Genomic DNA, 17,064 nt, shown 5'->3' with positions numbered 1-17,064 from the left:
ACAGCGCGGCCCCGCGTGCTTTCCCAGAACGCAGCCGTCGCGGCGGAGTGTTAAACATAGCCATCTCGCCTAATTTTCACCATCAGGAAGAGTCGGTTACTGTCAGACTTGCAGACAGATTGCGGCTGAGTGGTTTTGCCCCGCTGATCTTGTAATGCGAATGAATTTAAGATGCAATCTGCTGCCCTGGTTTAACAGCAGACTTGTCAGTGCTTGCCAGCTGAATTAAATGTGTTTGAGTTTTACTACCCGACTGCTGACAAACTGGAGACTATTGAGCATTACTAGCCAGCAGTGCAAATGGAGAAGTTAAGGTCACTAAGAGTGGTGAATGCCTAATCGAAAAACAAATGTGTTGAAGTTTCATTTTTGAACTGCTTCCGAAAAAATGCTGCATTTATTGTTTAATTTCTGCATTATAACAGAGTATTAGGGCCATGCTAAGGAAATATTAAAATACAATTACAAGAATGAAATTGTACGAGAATAAAGTCATAACATAACTGCATTCTTGTGATATTTCAACTTTATTCTCGTATTAATATTAGTTTATTCTTGTGCAACTTTGTGTTTGAAATATTATGACTTTATTCTCATTATTTCAGCTTTATTTTTGGTATATTATGACTATTCTCGTAAAACTGACGATTTTCTTGAATTCATGTTATCGCTTTATTCTCTCATTTTGACTTTATTTTCAATGAGTTTATTCTTGTATTATTTTTTTCTTGTGCAATTTTATGTTTGATATGTTATGACTTTATTCTCATTACTTTGACTTTATTCTTCAACTTTATTTTTCCAATATTACAACTCTAATCTCGTAATACTGTGTCGTTTTTCTTGAAATATCAATTTATTCAAATTTTTTTGGCTTAATTTTTGCATGACTTTATTCTTTTATTTATTTTTTCATAGTATGGCCTTTCACGCCGTCATTATATGTAAATATAGATTTCATCGAAGGACCGTCTGATCATATGACAATAAAACCGGGCTTTGATTCCGATCCTTTACGTTTTCCAGCTTCACCTCATCACAGTCTCTTTTTCTTCCCGTCTAAGTTTCTCTGAGTGGAAGCTCAGTCCCAGCCTGACCCATTTCTATTCCATTCCAGCATTTTTTTTTTTTTTTTTTGAAATGCTCCTGCTCATCAAGACTGTAATTTCAGAATCACAGTAATCAGCCAACCCCCAGGAGATCAGCGAGCATGAGGGAGTCTGCTAAGTGCCAGCGTCTGTTGCCTCTCTCAGGCAGCCCTGTGACATGGCGCAGCCATCAGCCCAGACTGTTTCTCTGCTCTTTCTTCATTTCTGACACACCAAGACACATCTGAGCACAACTGGAGCTCATTTTGTTTTTCTTGCCCGACACTGTAATGCATTTACGTGATGGAGTGAGAGACGCAAAGAGCGCAGCGATTCCAAGAAGTGTGATTTCGCTTCCATTTTTCCGTCCCTTTTACTTTTATAATGCTCTCTCCTTTTCATCTGTTCTTCAAACAGACGCTGCTACATGAAAAGACATGGATCCTGTTTCATTCGCTCTTAATTGTTTTATCAAAGAGCCAAAGAAAAGTTCAGTTCTCAGAGTTATTATGCAGTGTCGGACCCAGCACCTGTAGCTCTGTGTTAGCATCTTCATTCTCAGTCCACACAACTCAGTCTCTCTTTGGTACAGATGTATCACACCTCTGCAATGTAAACATTACAAACAATTCCAGGGGTAAAGTTTTCAATACCCCAGGTTTTCAAAACCATTGTAGCGTTGACCTAACGCTAGCCTTTAGGCCAATGGTAACTCTGGATTAGATCAATGAATCGATCAATTTTATCTACAAAGCACCCTCCATACTAAAAGCAGCTCAAAGTGTTGTACAGATCAATAAAAACAAACAATTACCCACCCCCATATGGAAAAACCCACAGCTGCATGGAAAATGCACAGACTCAGCAGAAATGATTCAATTCAGGAAATGCATTTTAAAAGTCGGGTCTTGACCTGCTCTGAAACACGGCAACATTTTCTGCAGGTTCTCTGGCAGACCGTCCCACAAACGGAGTCCATAATACTGGAAAGAAGCCTCGTCATAAGAGTGTGTTCTGACTCTGGGACCTGTTAATAGTCTGGTGCCAGAGGACCTCCGGGTTGGCAAGGGCTCATAAAGTAATATCAGCTCTGCAAGATAAGATGGTGCAAAACCATTAAGACGTTTAAAAACCAGTAAAAGAATCTTAAAATCAACCCCGAGACATACTGGGAGCCAATGCAATGATTTTAAAACAGGTGTGATGTGAACCTGCCTTCTGGTCTTGGTTAGCATTTGAACAGCAGAGTTTTGTAACAGCTGAAGGCTGTGCAGGTTTTTTTTTTTTTTTTTTTTTTTTTTCAGGGGGACCAGAAAACAGGGCATTACAAGAGTCTACATGGCTGGAAATAAAAGCATGCATCAGAGTCTCAGTGAAGAGGGAGAGAATAGGCCGAACTCTGGCTTTTTTTTTTTTTTTGTGGTTAAAATCCTGTTTTAACAATTTGCTTAATATGCGGAATAAAAGCGAGCTCAGAGTCGAGATGGACGCCCAGGCTTCTGACCTGTTTTGAAGGTTTAAAAGATGCAGTTTGTAATTTTTGAATAATAATGTCCTTCTGATCTTCTGGTCCAATGATTAAAACTTCTCTTTTGTCCTGGTTGAACAGGAGAAAGTTCTGTGCCATCCAGGTCTTTATGCCTGAAATATAATTAAAAGGTGCAGTGTTAGGCTGGGGGTCGTCCTGAGACAATGAGATCAATCAATCAATCAATCAATCATTCATTCAAACTTTATTTGTATAGCACATTTCAGCAGCAAGGCATTTCAAAGATGTATGGCTGAGTGTCATCGCCATAACTGAAGCTGATTCTATGGTTCCTGATGACTCCACCTAGCGGCAACATGTCCAAATTAAAAAGTAGAGGACCTAAACTTGGGCCTTGAGGGACGCCATAGTTAACATCATGGATCTGTGAGAAACAGGCGCTGTAGGGATCATTAGGAGATATGTAGGGATTCACCTGTCAGTTGGGGTGTCTGCTGATCAGAAGTGTCTTATAGATCAGAGATCTGGCCGTAATGGAAAAGTGGTTGTCTAAAAACATAAGCAAAATTCCTGTTTGAAGTTTGCCACAATCCATGGAGGGGACACAGTCAATGTGGACAAAGGTTGAACCTCTGACTAGAGGTTCAACTGTTTTTGGTTGACACACAGAACCCTGCCTCTAGTGGAAAACCAGCACTACACATCACCCTGTAACACGGTAATGGAAGTATCATGCTTTGGGAAGGCTTTTCTACCACAACAACTGGAAAACTGGTCAGAGGGAAATAGTTAAATACAGGTCAGAAAAACCTGTTATGAACTGGAAAACACATTAGACTGGGAGATTCATGTTCCAGTAAGACTGTGATTCTTACTGGAACTGATTAGATGAAAGCATTCTTTGGGTGAATGGACCAGTCAAGATCTGTAAGACTCAAAGGCAAATTGAGTTTGATTGGAGGTCACCAGGTGCTGTCAACACTTGAAATACATAATTTGCTGACATTATATATATATATATATATATATATATATATATATATATATATATATATATATATATATATATATATATATATATATATAAATTGGCTGAGGCCTGAAGTTGAGGTACCTGTTTGAGAGATTCCTTCAGAGAAGGCAACTAACTAGCTAACTAAGACGAGACATGATTCTCTTACTGAAGGGAACATTGATTCATAAACATACAGGCATGAAAGCTTGCAGGGTTTAACAATGTGCTCTTTGCTCAGACTTCTCATCCCTTACTTGCAGAGGAAAATGTGTGAACCAAAACTGCCAGCAGGTTTTAAAACAGACTGAATCAGCAAACGAATCTTGTTGTTGAACCCTTCACTCTAAGTGCTCCGCGTTGCTCGGCCGACCAGCCGGCCTCTTCTGCTGCGACTGGATCTGAGGATGTGAGAGTCGTTTAAAGTTACGAGCTTGCCGGCTGCTGTCAGAGACAAGGCCAGAGCAACTGCTCTATTTATCATCAGGGAGTGACTGTTAACAGATGATGGCTGTAAAGTGTAAAAGCTGTCGGAGGAGTATATCAAGTGAAGAAAACAGCCCATTTTCCTCTCAGGAAGACTCAAGAGCCTTGAAGTGGCTCTTGTTCCTCGGTTCTTGTAGGCAGAACAAATGGAACACAGCTGGGCCGCTTCTTAGGCTCTACTGATGCACAAACTATTTTTTCCCCTTCTTGTTCTTGTTTATTTATAAAGGTTATATTGCTCTATTGGTATCGGCTTCCTCAAAAGTGCAAAAAGTAGGCAGGAAGAGGTTTCATGTGAAATGCTCCCTCCTCCTCTGCCCACAAACAAAAAAAATACCACTTGTCTAATTTGACACAGAGCCTTCAGTTCTAATTTCCTGCTCATGTGCGAAAACTGCAATTTCCAGCAGCACGAGCCCCCGCTTCCCCACTGCTTAAACCTTTCTCAATAAAAACAGTAGTTTGAATAAAAGAAACCCTAATTAGTGCCTGCTGACTGTGCACTTGTGTTCCAATCAGCTCTCTAGCAGTGGGATAATTAGCGCTTGGTCAGAGTGGGCCCTTTTTCCTCCCCCCCGTTTCCTCCTTGGCAACGTACTTAGCTGGAGATCTGAGAGATAATATGCTCCATGCCACTAGCAGTCACCAACATCTTTCCCCTGTATTCCTCATTAACCTTCCCTTCATGCTCGTAGCTTTCAAATAATCCGGGTTTCAGGTTATTGCTAATAAGCTACATTTGTTTGGTAGAGGATATATTGGTAGACAGGAATTTTTGCTGATCTAAGCAGCAAGAGATCCATTGTAGTCACAGTTCAAGGCTGACTTTGGGCAATGATTTGTCCACTGTGTTGCATATTTTAAGGCAGTAACATGTCAAGCCACTAGCATGATCCTTTTCCACTGTAATTCACTTTATCAGTCTTTTGTTTCCATCTTATTTGTACTGAATAGGGGTTTAATGACATACACACAATTAACATCATACACAATGCTTTCACAGGAATCCCACCTCAGGATTTTAGCAACATTTCAGGGGAAAACCAAGAATCCCTACTTTGTGTTTCACACGGAAAAGAGGTTTCATGAGATTATCACGAGAAATCAGTAGTCTCTTTCTCTTTCTTTATTCCATGATGTAAACCAATTAGTTGAGGTTTTTGTATTTTGCACCTGCTTTTTTTCCAAATCGACATAACGAGGATATAACAATCCAGATTGTGTCAAACAAGACCGACAGTCGGATTCTGTTAAAGGTCACAGGGGTGATGGTGTAGAAAAAGACTGCAAGCATATACGGAAGAGCAGTAGAGGAGTCGAGAAGTACTGGGTAGGTGCTAGGCTAAGATAAGAGATGTTCTCTGAAGAGCTCAGGGCTTCAAGACTCTTACTTTAGACAGTGGTGCTCAGTAGGTCATTCTACCATCGTAGAATAAAGCAGGAAATAGAAACTAGATTGTCTTGAGCATGGTGTTGGACTTCAAATCCACGCCTTGAGGTTTGGTGTCCTCCAACGTTTTGAGATGTCCCAGGTCCAACACACCTGAATTAACTCGTCAGTGCAGTCAAGTTTTCCCAGAGTCCTGCTAATCACCTCATTATTAGCCTCAGGTGTGTTGAAGCAGAGACGCATCTAATAGCTGCAGGATCCCAGACCTCCAGCCCTGAATTTGAAGAGCCTCAGTGTGGGCACTACTAGCCGACAATCTCTTGATGATTGGAGTGACCAAGTCATGGTGTGGGCATTAGCGAGATCATACAAGTATCTTGAATTTAATTCAGACTGCTAAGGGTAGCCAGTGAGGCTCAACAAACACTTTTAGCACATCCACTATCTGTAGATCATTGGTCTCAAACTCCAGTCCTCAAGGGCTGATGTCCTGCAGCTTTTAGATATCTCTTTGCTTCAGCACACCTGTCTCCAATATTAGCTCATTAGCATAGCTCTGTATAGCTTTACTGTGTGCCAGTGAGGCAGTTTCAACATTTAATTCAAGCGTGTGGGATAAGGGGCGCATCTAAAAGTTGCAACACTGTGGCCCTCAAGGAACGCAATTTGAAACCACTGTAGTCATGGGAGATGACTGCACCAGGAGCTGCGTGACATGTAAGGGTTCGGTCCTGATTAATATTTCTTATATTTAACTATATTGATTGAGCAGCAAAGGCAACATGATCTTTATAGGTCAGCTGGTCAACGATCAGCCACACAAGTTTTTAGCTGCCTTTACTGGAGCAAAAGATGGGGATTCATTTTGGATTACGATTCTGTGGTGTATAGTGAGTTTGGCTGTATAGAAGCAGTATAGAAAGAGAGGTTTAGTTGGAGGTAAAGGGTTTTAATCCATGTGTTACGGCCCCGGGCCTCATGAGGCTGTGCAGGCTCCTTTTCTTTTGTTGCATTGTGTTTTTGTGTCTGATATGATGTAAAGCACTTTGAAATGCGCTATACAAATAAAATTTGATTGATTGATTGATTATGCAGGATCAGCTGTGACAGCACCTCTCCTGATTGGCTGCCTGGAAGTTGCAGGAGCCACACCCCATTGGATCAGCAGAGCATAGCAAGCCAATCAGATGCTGATGAGCCTCACCTGTTCCTTTAAAAGGCTCCTGAAACATTGCTCCAGTGGGACAGCTTGTAGGCAGAGGTTGTTGAGCTGTTCCCCCTCCTTTATTTGCAACTGGCTTTTGGGTGTTTTGAAACATTTTGTTGGCTGTTCTGCTAAAGCAGTTGTTTGTGCTGTAATCTGCTTTCTCAAGCTAGAAACTTGGGCAAGGGAGGTTTGGTGCTCCCTTTGTGTGTTTTTCCTTCTTTCCTTTTTTTTCCCCTTAGGGGTGTTTTGAGTTTACGTCGGATTGATTTGTTTGAACCTCTAGTCATATAATTTGCATTTACCCAATCTTGAATTAACCCTTTTCTTTTGTTTTAATTTGGTCAAGTTGCACTGTGTGTTGGTTCTTTGCGACCTTCTTTTTGTAATAAATCACTTTTGTATTATGTCCCAGTAGTAGTATCAGAAGCCGTGTGATTGGATGATTTGACCCAATATTGTGATGACTTAAAACAAATAAATCTTAATTCTGAAATGCTCAAGATGTTTTGTGACTTGCGGGAGATCGTGGCGCTCTCTTCCTTCTCACTCCCATCCCTTTCTTCTGCAACACACGAGGCGGCGGGAGGTTTTCACACCATGCGGGCTTTTGTCAGAATCCCCGACTGTGGTTACATTTTCCAGTAAAATCAGCCCTGTATTTATTCAGTCTGTTCCTGTCACAACGAGACATCACTTCCAACAAGATCATTAATCATTCCTTGTGTTTGACAGGCGAAACCTATCCTCAGCATGTCTGTGTGCTTGTGTGTAAGTGTTCATTTCTTTCTGTTTGCTTAGCCTGGCATTTATTCAGTGACAGACACTGGGGCTCAACGATGGCGGGTGTCAGGCTCCAGCTCCTTGGCCCGGACCCCTGCATTAATGAGGGTGCCATCAGTGGGCTGAAGAGTTTGTTTCAGTGGAGCCTTCCCCTCTGTGTGCTGCCCCATACCAGCCCCCACACATCACTACCCATTGTTTCCTGCTCACAAATAAAGCAGGAATTAATCAGCCGATTGGCACGACTACTGGTTCTGCTTGGTCTGTGCCCCTCACTTCAGTCGCTTTAGCTCTGAGCCTCATCCCACGAGGTTAGTCCAACTGCTGAGAGACTCACCCGAAGCCCTCAGTCACAGGAAACTGCAGACTTCCAGCAGAATCTCATATACTTGATTTATTCCTATTTCTGCACCAAAGTTAGGTGACTAATTAGCTGTGAAGACATTGGTTTTGCCTGAGTTAATTGTACCTCCTCCCCTGGTCAGAGAAGAAAAAAAAAAGCAATTGTCACAGGTGTAATTTATACTTTTATGTTTGTCATTCTTGTAACTGCTTTGAAAAAATTCTTCAGAAATGTGAACTATGGACATTCAGCATTGGATTGTCTATGATACTGAAACATGTTTAGCATTGAGATGCTGTTTTAGGTGTAAAAAGGCTCAATTCTGCTTTAACACAACTGTAGTCTTTTCCAGCGTCCCATCAGGTTGTTTTCTGAAGCAAAAATTAAACCTCAGTGGTCCAAGCGAACCAACTTTGTCGACTATCGCTTTTCCTTGTGGATGTTACTTAGAAGACTTAGAAGTGTAACAGAAACGAGAGTTTCAGGAATAACTTTTGTATGTATAAAAGAAAAGGTGTAAACTGTCTTTGTGTTTCAAAGACCCAGGATCTGTGGAAGACAAACAGGCCGACAGCATTACAAGTCCTCCCGCTACTGAACACTTTTCCACGTATTCAGCTGTTGTCATTCTAAACCAGGGGTGGGCTCTCCTGGTCCTGGAGGGCCGGTGTCCTGCAACTCTTAGACGTCTCCCTGGTCCAACACACCTGACTCCAATAGCTGATTCACCTCCCAAGTGCAGTCAGGTTCTCCGGAGTCCTGCTAATGACCTCATTATTTGACTCGGGTGTGTTGAAGTAGAGATGAATCTAAAAATTGCAGGAGAGCGGCCCTCCAGGACCAGCAGTGCCCACCCCTGCTTTACAACAACCTGAAGTATGGCTGTTGTTGCCACAAAGTTCAGTTTTAGCTTTTCAAACCAGAAAATTTGTTAAATTCCTAGTAGCAAACGCCACATCTCAAAAAACATAATTATGTTTTTTGGCATTCCTCACCATCAATCAGTTAATACTGTATGTTGTTCACTCTTTAATGGTTGTTCTGGAAACCTGATGACCCCAAGTTGCCACTCTATGGTGCAGCTCCCTACCAAAGAGCATTGTGTTCTGTCTGCAGGGGGCAAAATATATGGACCTATTAAACAAGCTGGAATATTGAAAAGTCTATTAATTTTATGAACTTTATCACTAAGTGAAACACATTTTTAGATTAATTGCACACAAACTGGTGTCCCCCACCTGTTTCTGTTTAGAGTAAAGAGAACATGACCTTTAAAATTAGAATATTACATCAGATCAATAAAAATATGTATAATACAGAATGTGGGTTTAATGAAAAGCATGCATGATCCCAGTTTAAAGGTCATTTTAAAATCTGAAACAAACCTTGTTAGAGATCATATTATAATTTATTGAATGTGACTGTATGTGGGTCATCCTCCAGACGGTCACTAACAAAATGAGTCAGTTTTCCACCACATGCATCGTGTCATATATATTTCTTCCTCAGAGACACAGAAAGTCATTAATTAATAAATAGAATTTCCTAGAAAAGGTCACCAACTTACAAAGTTTATGTAAGTTCAATGTAAAAATAAAAGAAATGCTTCAGTCATCTTTGTAAAGATACCAGTAATTGTACAATTATAGGATTGTCCCTTGTGGAAAAATATAATCAAATCAAAGAATGTAATGTCCATCTATTTGACACCATCTAATTAGGTAGCCAACAATTGGCCTTCTGTGTGTGTTAAAATTGGGCCGGTTGTGCATTGAAATCTGCTCAAATTTAAAATGACAACAAAAAAAAGAAAGCTAACAGATTAAATGGATCATTTTGACATATAAACCAACTATTTTTGTGGCTGTTGTTGCCGTTTTTGAACAACCTATCACCCTCCCACATTCGCAAACAGGTAATCATGTTCACATTGTCACTCTGGCATTGTTAAATTTAGTCACAGTGCTTAGCAGGTGCAGCAGAAGTGTGTGTGCCGAGTCCTAGGAGGTGTTCCTGCACATCAGAGACGCTGCCTCTGTGTCTGATTAGTTGTCTGCTGTCATGGAGGGGCTGCTCTCTGCATCTCTCTTTCACTCTGTGTGTTCTTTTTTATTTTTCCCTGTAGCAGCCACAGGGGACCATTACTGCGTCTCTTCTTTGTTTGGTTTGTGATTCACCCACTACATGGCAGCCCACCCTCAGCACTTATTCTTGGCCTGAATGTGTCAATTAGACCCCAGTAATAGCTTTTGACCTAAAAGCCACCAACAACTGTACTTTACTGGATTTCACTGGAATCCGAATAGGTCAGCTTTGATATTTTCTGCTGAGAAGAAAAAAAAAACTCAACTTCATCTACATCTGGTGATCAGGCAGATGGGAGCTGCTGGTTTTGAGGAGAATGCCATTACACAAGATTGCTTTCTAAAATCCAGGGAAAGCATTTGCCCTTGAAAACCTCTCTGTTTTAATTCAATTTCAGTACAAATATGTACAAATTTTGAACTATTTCCAAATCGTTGAAACGGGGGAATTGGGAAGCTTGTGGAAGAACATGCTCCAGTCAGATGAGGCCAAATTTGAACTTTTATAGTAGAAATCTCTCTCTGCACATTGACCTGAACACACTATCCATATGACGAAACGTAGAACCATCATGCAACAAGGAAGGACGGACAATTTGGCAGGGTTTCCTAGCGTCCTTAAAAAGTCTTAAATTCACACACAAAAAAACACATTGGTCTTAAATACACTAATCGTTGCTCTTAAATGTTGTTGTGGCAGGACTGTTTAATCTTATATGTTTTTTTTCTCGTGGGACTTTACTGTTAGTCAAAAGTTAGTCGCACGCAGACATCTTCATTGAGTCCTATAACTAGAGGTGGTTGAGGTTACCGGGAGCTAGCTGCTAATACACTCCTGCTAGCTAGCTTTTTTGCATCTATCATGGATAATTACAAGTTTATTGTCATTTGCCACTAGCTCACTTTCTGTCCAGCTGAAAACAACATATCATCTTGTTTAAATGAGAGAGGTCATAACGGTGAAAGAGCAACACCTCTTAGGATGTTTAAGTGTCTTCATCTAGAAGAAACGGTGACAGTCTGAGGGAACGGCTTTATGTCTTTTTAACAAGTTGTAATCTGTCAGAGGAACATTTTTATATCTCGTTATGAAAAAGTTTGTTTCTTAAGATTTAAAACTTTCCTTGTTTAAATGAGAAACTAACGAGAAACTTTAGTTTTAACGAGTTTTGCATCTCGTTAGGAGATTCTGCACATAAATTTCTTACCATAAGGCTAGGTACATTCAGGGAATAAAAAAACAAAAATGTTAAAGATTGGCAATATGAGGCTAAAGGCTGTATGCAGTCCCAAGAGCCACATACCGATTTTTTTCTATGCATGGTTGTAATTCATATTTATAGTTTTTCTGTCTTAAATTTCATTCAAGGTGATATTAAAAATTCTTGAAAAGGTTTACATTTGACTTGCTGAAACCTGCAGATACCCTAGTTCATGTGATGCATAATTTATTATGTAAACATCTGGTTATTGCATGACAAAATGTGAAACAGATCAATAATTTCACCTAGATTGAATTGTCTGTTTCATTTTGCCTCCCTTGTTTTCTTTTCTTGCCTTTCTAACATCGTCTATCCTGGTTCTCCTCCTCCAGGGGACACCGTACAAAGGATGAGATCCGCTCCGTTTCCAACCCCTGCAGAATTGGACGCATATGCTAAGAAGGTTGCCAACAACCCCCTTACCATCAAGATCTTTCCCAATAGTGTCAAAGTCCCCCAGCGCAACCACGTGCGCCGCACGGTCAACGGGCTGGACACGTCAGGCCAGCGCTACAGCCCTTACCCCCCCTCTCAGGCCAGTGCCAAGACGGGCCTCCTTGCCATCGTCAAGGCGCCCTCGGTCAAAGGCGTCCTGAAAGATTTCGACGGTAGCCGGGCTCGCTTGCACTCTGAAGTCAGTATGAACCCTCCCACTGGACCCTATCAAGTGGCTTCAACCAGCACTTTAAACCACCACCCACCTCTGGCCAGCCTGCCCCAGCCCCAGCACAGCTTGACCCACCAACAGCAGGACCTGCCTCAGACTTTACACCTACCCCTTTCTCAGCCGCAGGCTCACACTCAGAGTCTTAGACACCCTCCCCCTTTGGCACTGCACCCTCAGGGGCCAAGCAGACTCCAGACTTTGACCCAGCAACAGCTCCCGCCCGGCCCGCAGGCGAGCAGAAAGCTGCCGGATGGCGACGCGCCACCTAACGTTACCGTCTCTACCTCAACCATTCCACTCTCGATGGCCGCCGGGCTGCACCAAGCCCGGCAGGCCGACCTGAGCACCATCGTGCATCAGCTCAACCAGTTCTGCCAAGCGCGGGTCCAGGGCCCAGGGCCCAGCTCCATGTGTGAAGGCCAGATCGCCAACCCCAGTCCCATCAGTCGCAACCTGCTCATCAGCGCGTGTTCCAGGGTCTCCATGCACAGTAACCCAGCCACGCCTGGCTTTCCCCCACCCAACTGCGTCATTGGCCCCCAAGAAAAAGCCACTGCTCCAATGGGAGCGCACCCCCCGCCCAGCGTGGCCGGTTTGAACCACTTGCCTTCCATCCATGCTGACCCACAGCATCTGCAGCACCACGTTCACCCCCCACCGAATCCGCTCCAACATACCGCCCAGCAGCAGAAAATGCGCTCCTGGAACCCCCATCAGCTGACCCACGTCCCCCATATTCAGAACAGCATGACACACCTCTGCAAACAGCCTTCTAGGGACCCATCCTTCCAGTTCAAAGGCATGGGCTACCCCGGGGAAGTGCTAGGGGGTCAGCCGTACTCACTGAAGCCTCCGCTGGACCGGCCCACCCCCTCCCCACCTGTCAACAGCAACATGCCCGGCCCCATGGCCCACTACACCAATGGCCACTACTTCCAGTCCCACATCTGGAGCAGCAGCATACTTCCCACGCCCAACAGTGACAGCTCGGGGTCTCAGGACGTAGCCATGCCATTCCACAACGCCGGCCCGGGAGGGTGTACCACGCTGGACTGTGGCCCCCCTGGGGGTCCCCATTACAGGCTCGCAACAAGCTCCACCACGTCCTCGTCCGGCCAGACTAATCTGATGCAAACGGCAGATTACTTGGGTGGGGACTTCCAGACGCCCTACTTCCGCGATCAGAATCTCGGGTTGATGGGCAAGATGCACAGGCCCCCTCTGAGCAGGGTAGGTCCAGAGGTCGGAGATGGCAGAACCGCTCTCATCCAGCACCCAGGGTACAGATAAGCTATGGCCTTGTCTCCACAACCATTATCAAGCCCCTTTGTTTAGTCTTAAGAAAGGAATCACAAGAATAAAACTCAACAGATAACCTAAAGGACATCAAGTATTAAAGAGGGTAAAATAATATATTTAATGCAGAACAATAGTTTTTTTTCTTCTTCTCCTTTTTGTTTTTTTTGTTTCATCTTGCAAGTGATCAATTCCTTGATTTTTAGTTTTGTTTTTTGTCCTGGCTCCACAGGTAGCTATTATTTTCTGAAATGTGTGTGTGTGTGTGTGTGTGTGTGTGTGTGTGTATACACACTCGTAATCCTCTCTGCTTCTTCCTCAACCATACATTGAATTTCTGTGCCTGGATTTGAACAGATTCCGCGTTATCTCTACTTCAGATCCGTAACGTGACTTTTCTTATGCATGTAAGAAAGAAGTAAAAGTCATCGCTCACAGAAAAATGGTGACATCAGCTGATATTTTTGCTTTTTTGTGTGATTTTACAGGACAATATCAGGAATTTTTTGGCTGCGACTGGTTTAGACTTCACTTTGGTGGTGACGCCAAAATTAAGTACAATCACTTCCATGCAGAGAAAAGGAGACCGATGGGAAAGGGGCTACAATAATTAGTAGGATACATGTCAGCAGAGGTTTTTTTTGTTCTGTTAATTTATTTGTATAATAGGACTATTACAGTTAAACTCCTTTCAGTTGGTAAAAGAAGCATGTAATCAGGTTGTTTGTACATTATGGAGATAAAGCGGGAGCAAATATGACAAAAAAAAAAAAAAAGCCAATGCTCTGTTCTGCTTATAATGCTGCAGTGAATTCAGGTAATTAAAAAATAAGCCTTGTTGCTAGAGCCACTTTTGGCAACAAGATTCAGAAATACTAAGGGCAGAAAATAATAAAAACCGTTTCCCTCTTCTACCTTAAAATGGCCAAAGTCAGGTTGATGAAGACACACCAGTATGAAATTGTGCCATCACATCTTTGTCTACTTTTTAGACTTTTTGATTTTTTTTCTTTTTCTTTTGTTTTTGTAACAAAATGTATTACTTGAATGTCGCGGCTCTTCGTTTTGCAGGTATCGAAAGGGATCTGTCGGCTTTGTGGACACTGAAGAAGTTTGTTTCAATGCGATGCAGAATCTAAAGCCAAGGCAGAGCTTTCTAGCCCCCCAACCGGGTTAGAAACTGAGTCACACGTGAGTTGCTACTGATGCTGATGTGAAGTCTGATCTAATAGACCAAATTGATCACTTGCAAGATCGTTCGGAGGGTAAACGAAACCGGCGTTTCGGTTCGACGTGAAAAACAGCAAATGCATTGTTTATTTTCTTGTACACTGGCTTACCTACTAGACTACTGTAACTTTTAATGATTGTGTGTGAATGTTGCCGGCGCAGTTAAAAGTGAGCGTTGGCGTGTGTGCGCAAGTGTGTATGTGTGTGTGTATAATACCACAATGACACCTATGTTTTGTTCACCTAACTCCCTAACAGCCCTTAAAAAGCCTTAAGTGTTTGGTCCTTGGACTTTCCTTTGACAATGAGCATGGTTTTAATAAAAAACAAAACCCAAATAAAGAGAAGGAGGAGGGAAAGGACATACAGAAACAGCAATTTCTTTTTTTTTTTTGCCTTTTAATTTGAATGATTTTTTTTATTTTTTTCCCATCGAGAGCAATTCCTTAGAGATTCCTTATGGTTGGAAAGCAAGAATAGGAGGAATATTTTGTAATTATATATTTTTAGCAATGTGTAGTTACTGAGCTGTAACTTTTTTTTTTCTCCAGTTTCAAAGCTTCAGTTTGCAGTTGTGACTATTTATGATACTTGATTTGCTTATTATTTAAATTTTATTTTTCTCTTTTGTTTCCTGTACTATTGCTGTGAAATGGAAGAAGGTCCATGAGCCTTTCTTTTGTGTCATTCTGTACGACAGATAAGAGGCAAGAGCGTGAGAGTTGTGCTACTCTTTTTGTAATATTGTAATAATAAAATAAAGTTCTAATTTATGCTTTGAAATGTGTCAGAACTGTCATTTGAGCAATTGAGAGGAGTCGGGCCTGATTTGATTTGTGTTTGGGATTGTTGTCCTGGTGTCAACAATCTGACCCAAACTGTTGCCCTAGATCATTGTTCCTCAAACTCTTTCAGAGTGGGGATCACCTAACCTGAAGTTGCCCCCGCGGTAGCACATCTTAATATATATGATGCCACCTGAAGTGAAAATATTAGTCTCTTAACTCACTTATTGATGTTTTCTTTGATTATCCTAAAGAGAAGAGTGATGCTGTTCGGTAAATGTGACTGGACAAAGCCAGTCATTTTGGGCATTTTGAGTTATTTACAGATTCTGGAAGTGTCTAAACTTTCTAATAATATCAAACATATGAAAATAAAAAAGAAGTTGTTCTTTACTATTAAGTGTTATGTGCATTGATAACATTTAGGGGCTATTTGTGATTTAGATGAACAACTGAAGAAAAATAAACTAGAGTTGCTTTAACAGAAACAAAAAAATCCTAATTTATTTGTTATTCTATTAAATATTTAAATAAAAACAATTGCTGTTGACCTGAAAACAGGGCATCATTCATTACCAAGCAAAATCATAAAAAAGAACAGTTCTGACTGGAGCGATTCCTACCGCTAAAAGGAATCCAATCGCTAATGAACGTCAACACTCAGCAGCTATGACTTGGCTTCCTCTGATTGTATAAGTAGTCCTGGAGTTGTTTTCTTTCCATTGGTCTCTGCAGCTTTTCTTTTGAGTAACCCGGTTTTAAGCCAGTTTTCCATCATTATTTTTAACACAACCCTTTGATAAGCTTTTTTTTTTTTACTTTATTTACAAATAACAATTTACAATTGCAGACAGTAGAATGCTCGAGGTGCTGGGGTAACAAATCCACAGGATTCCATGACAAAAAAATAAAAAAAATAAATAAAATAACAGTTTACAAATCAAATTAATCGCTTATGGTAATAAGTTTCATAGATTTAGAGTTGGTGCACATTTTTAAAGAGTGCAAAAAACATCTTACATAAGCTCTAAAAACAGTGAGGTTGGGTTTGTTTTTAGCAAATTTACAGGCATGTATGTGGAACTTAGCCAACAGAATAAGAAAATTGATCATATATTCTTTCCCAGACATACTGTTATTGGAAATACCAAAGAAAACATGTTTATCATTCAAAAGAATAAGTATATTGCATTTCTGACTAAAGAAAATTTTGAAGTCACACCAAAATATTTTGCTGAATGAGCATTCCCAAAAAAGGTGGATTAAGGTTTCTTGTTCGATGTGACAAAAGGAACAAAGAGGATCAATTTTTGGAATATATTTAGTCAGTACCAAATTTACAGGGTAACACCTGTTTAGAATTTTAAGAGACACCTCCCGTACTTTGAGACAAAAAATTTCCTTGGCAATAACCATGTTTGTTCCCAATCAATATTTGTATAAAGATTGTTCCAATAAAAGATTGAAGCAGGTTTGCTAATAGTATTCCTCTGGATTATTTCTCTAATATGTTTATTTCCAGTTTTAATACTAAGGAATGGTTCCGAATTACCAATAAATAATTCTGGAAATCTGGGATATTGGACATGGGCTCCACCTGAGGTTGATATAAGAAATTTTAAACCTGCTGGAATAGCATCAAAAACAACAGCAAATTCCTTAGGAGTCACAGGGAAGTTAAATCTAGAAAGAAATTCACCATAATTAAACAGTTGACCATCCTCATTAAACAATTGTTTTACAGATAGAATATCATTATCCACCCAGTTCTTAAAAAATAGGGATTTATGCCTTTGGTAAGCTAGCTGTAGCATCGCACTTTGAGCTGACGTCACGGCAAATAAACGGTCGTTTACATGCAGTACCTCGCGGACCACTAGGGGGCGCCCGCGGACCACCAGACCACAGTTTGAGAAAGACTGCTGCAGGTGAAAGGAAGATGAGT

At 41.3% G+C, this 17,064-nt stretch overlaps 1 protein-coding gene across 3 annotated transcripts in view; it reads left to right on the top strand.

Moving 5' to 3' along the window:
- fam222ba (family with sequence similarity 222 member Ba) overlaps nucleotides 1-15,117 on the top strand; it is a 50,238-nt gene extending 35,121 nt beyond the window's left edge. For 2 of the 3 annotated variants that reach the window (XM_044141373.1, XM_044141374.1), the window contains exon 3: nucleotides 11,474-15,117. In XM_044141373.1, the coding sequence (XP_043997308.1) occupies nucleotides 11,474-13,098 (1,625 nt within the window). In that variant the 3' untranslated portion in view covers nucleotides 13,099-15,117. Of the gene's footprint in view, nucleotides 1-5,787; nucleotides 6,183-11,473 lie in introns of those variants that run through there. The other variant, XM_044141375.1, reaches the window with a different exon arrangement.
- The last annotated feature ends 1,947 nt before the right edge of the window (nucleotides 15,118-17,064 follow it).

The sequence above is a fragment of the Gambusia affinis genome, linkage group LG15 (genome assembly GCF_019740435.1).
Source record: "Gambusia affinis linkage group LG15, SWU_Gaff_1.0, whole genome shotgun sequence".
NCBI classification, from domain to species: Eukaryota; Metazoa; Chordata; class Actinopteri; order Cyprinodontiformes; family Poeciliidae; genus Gambusia; species Gambusia affinis.
Note: the sequence above shows the minus strand (reverse complement) of the source record. Positions and strands in the feature narration are given on the sequence as shown.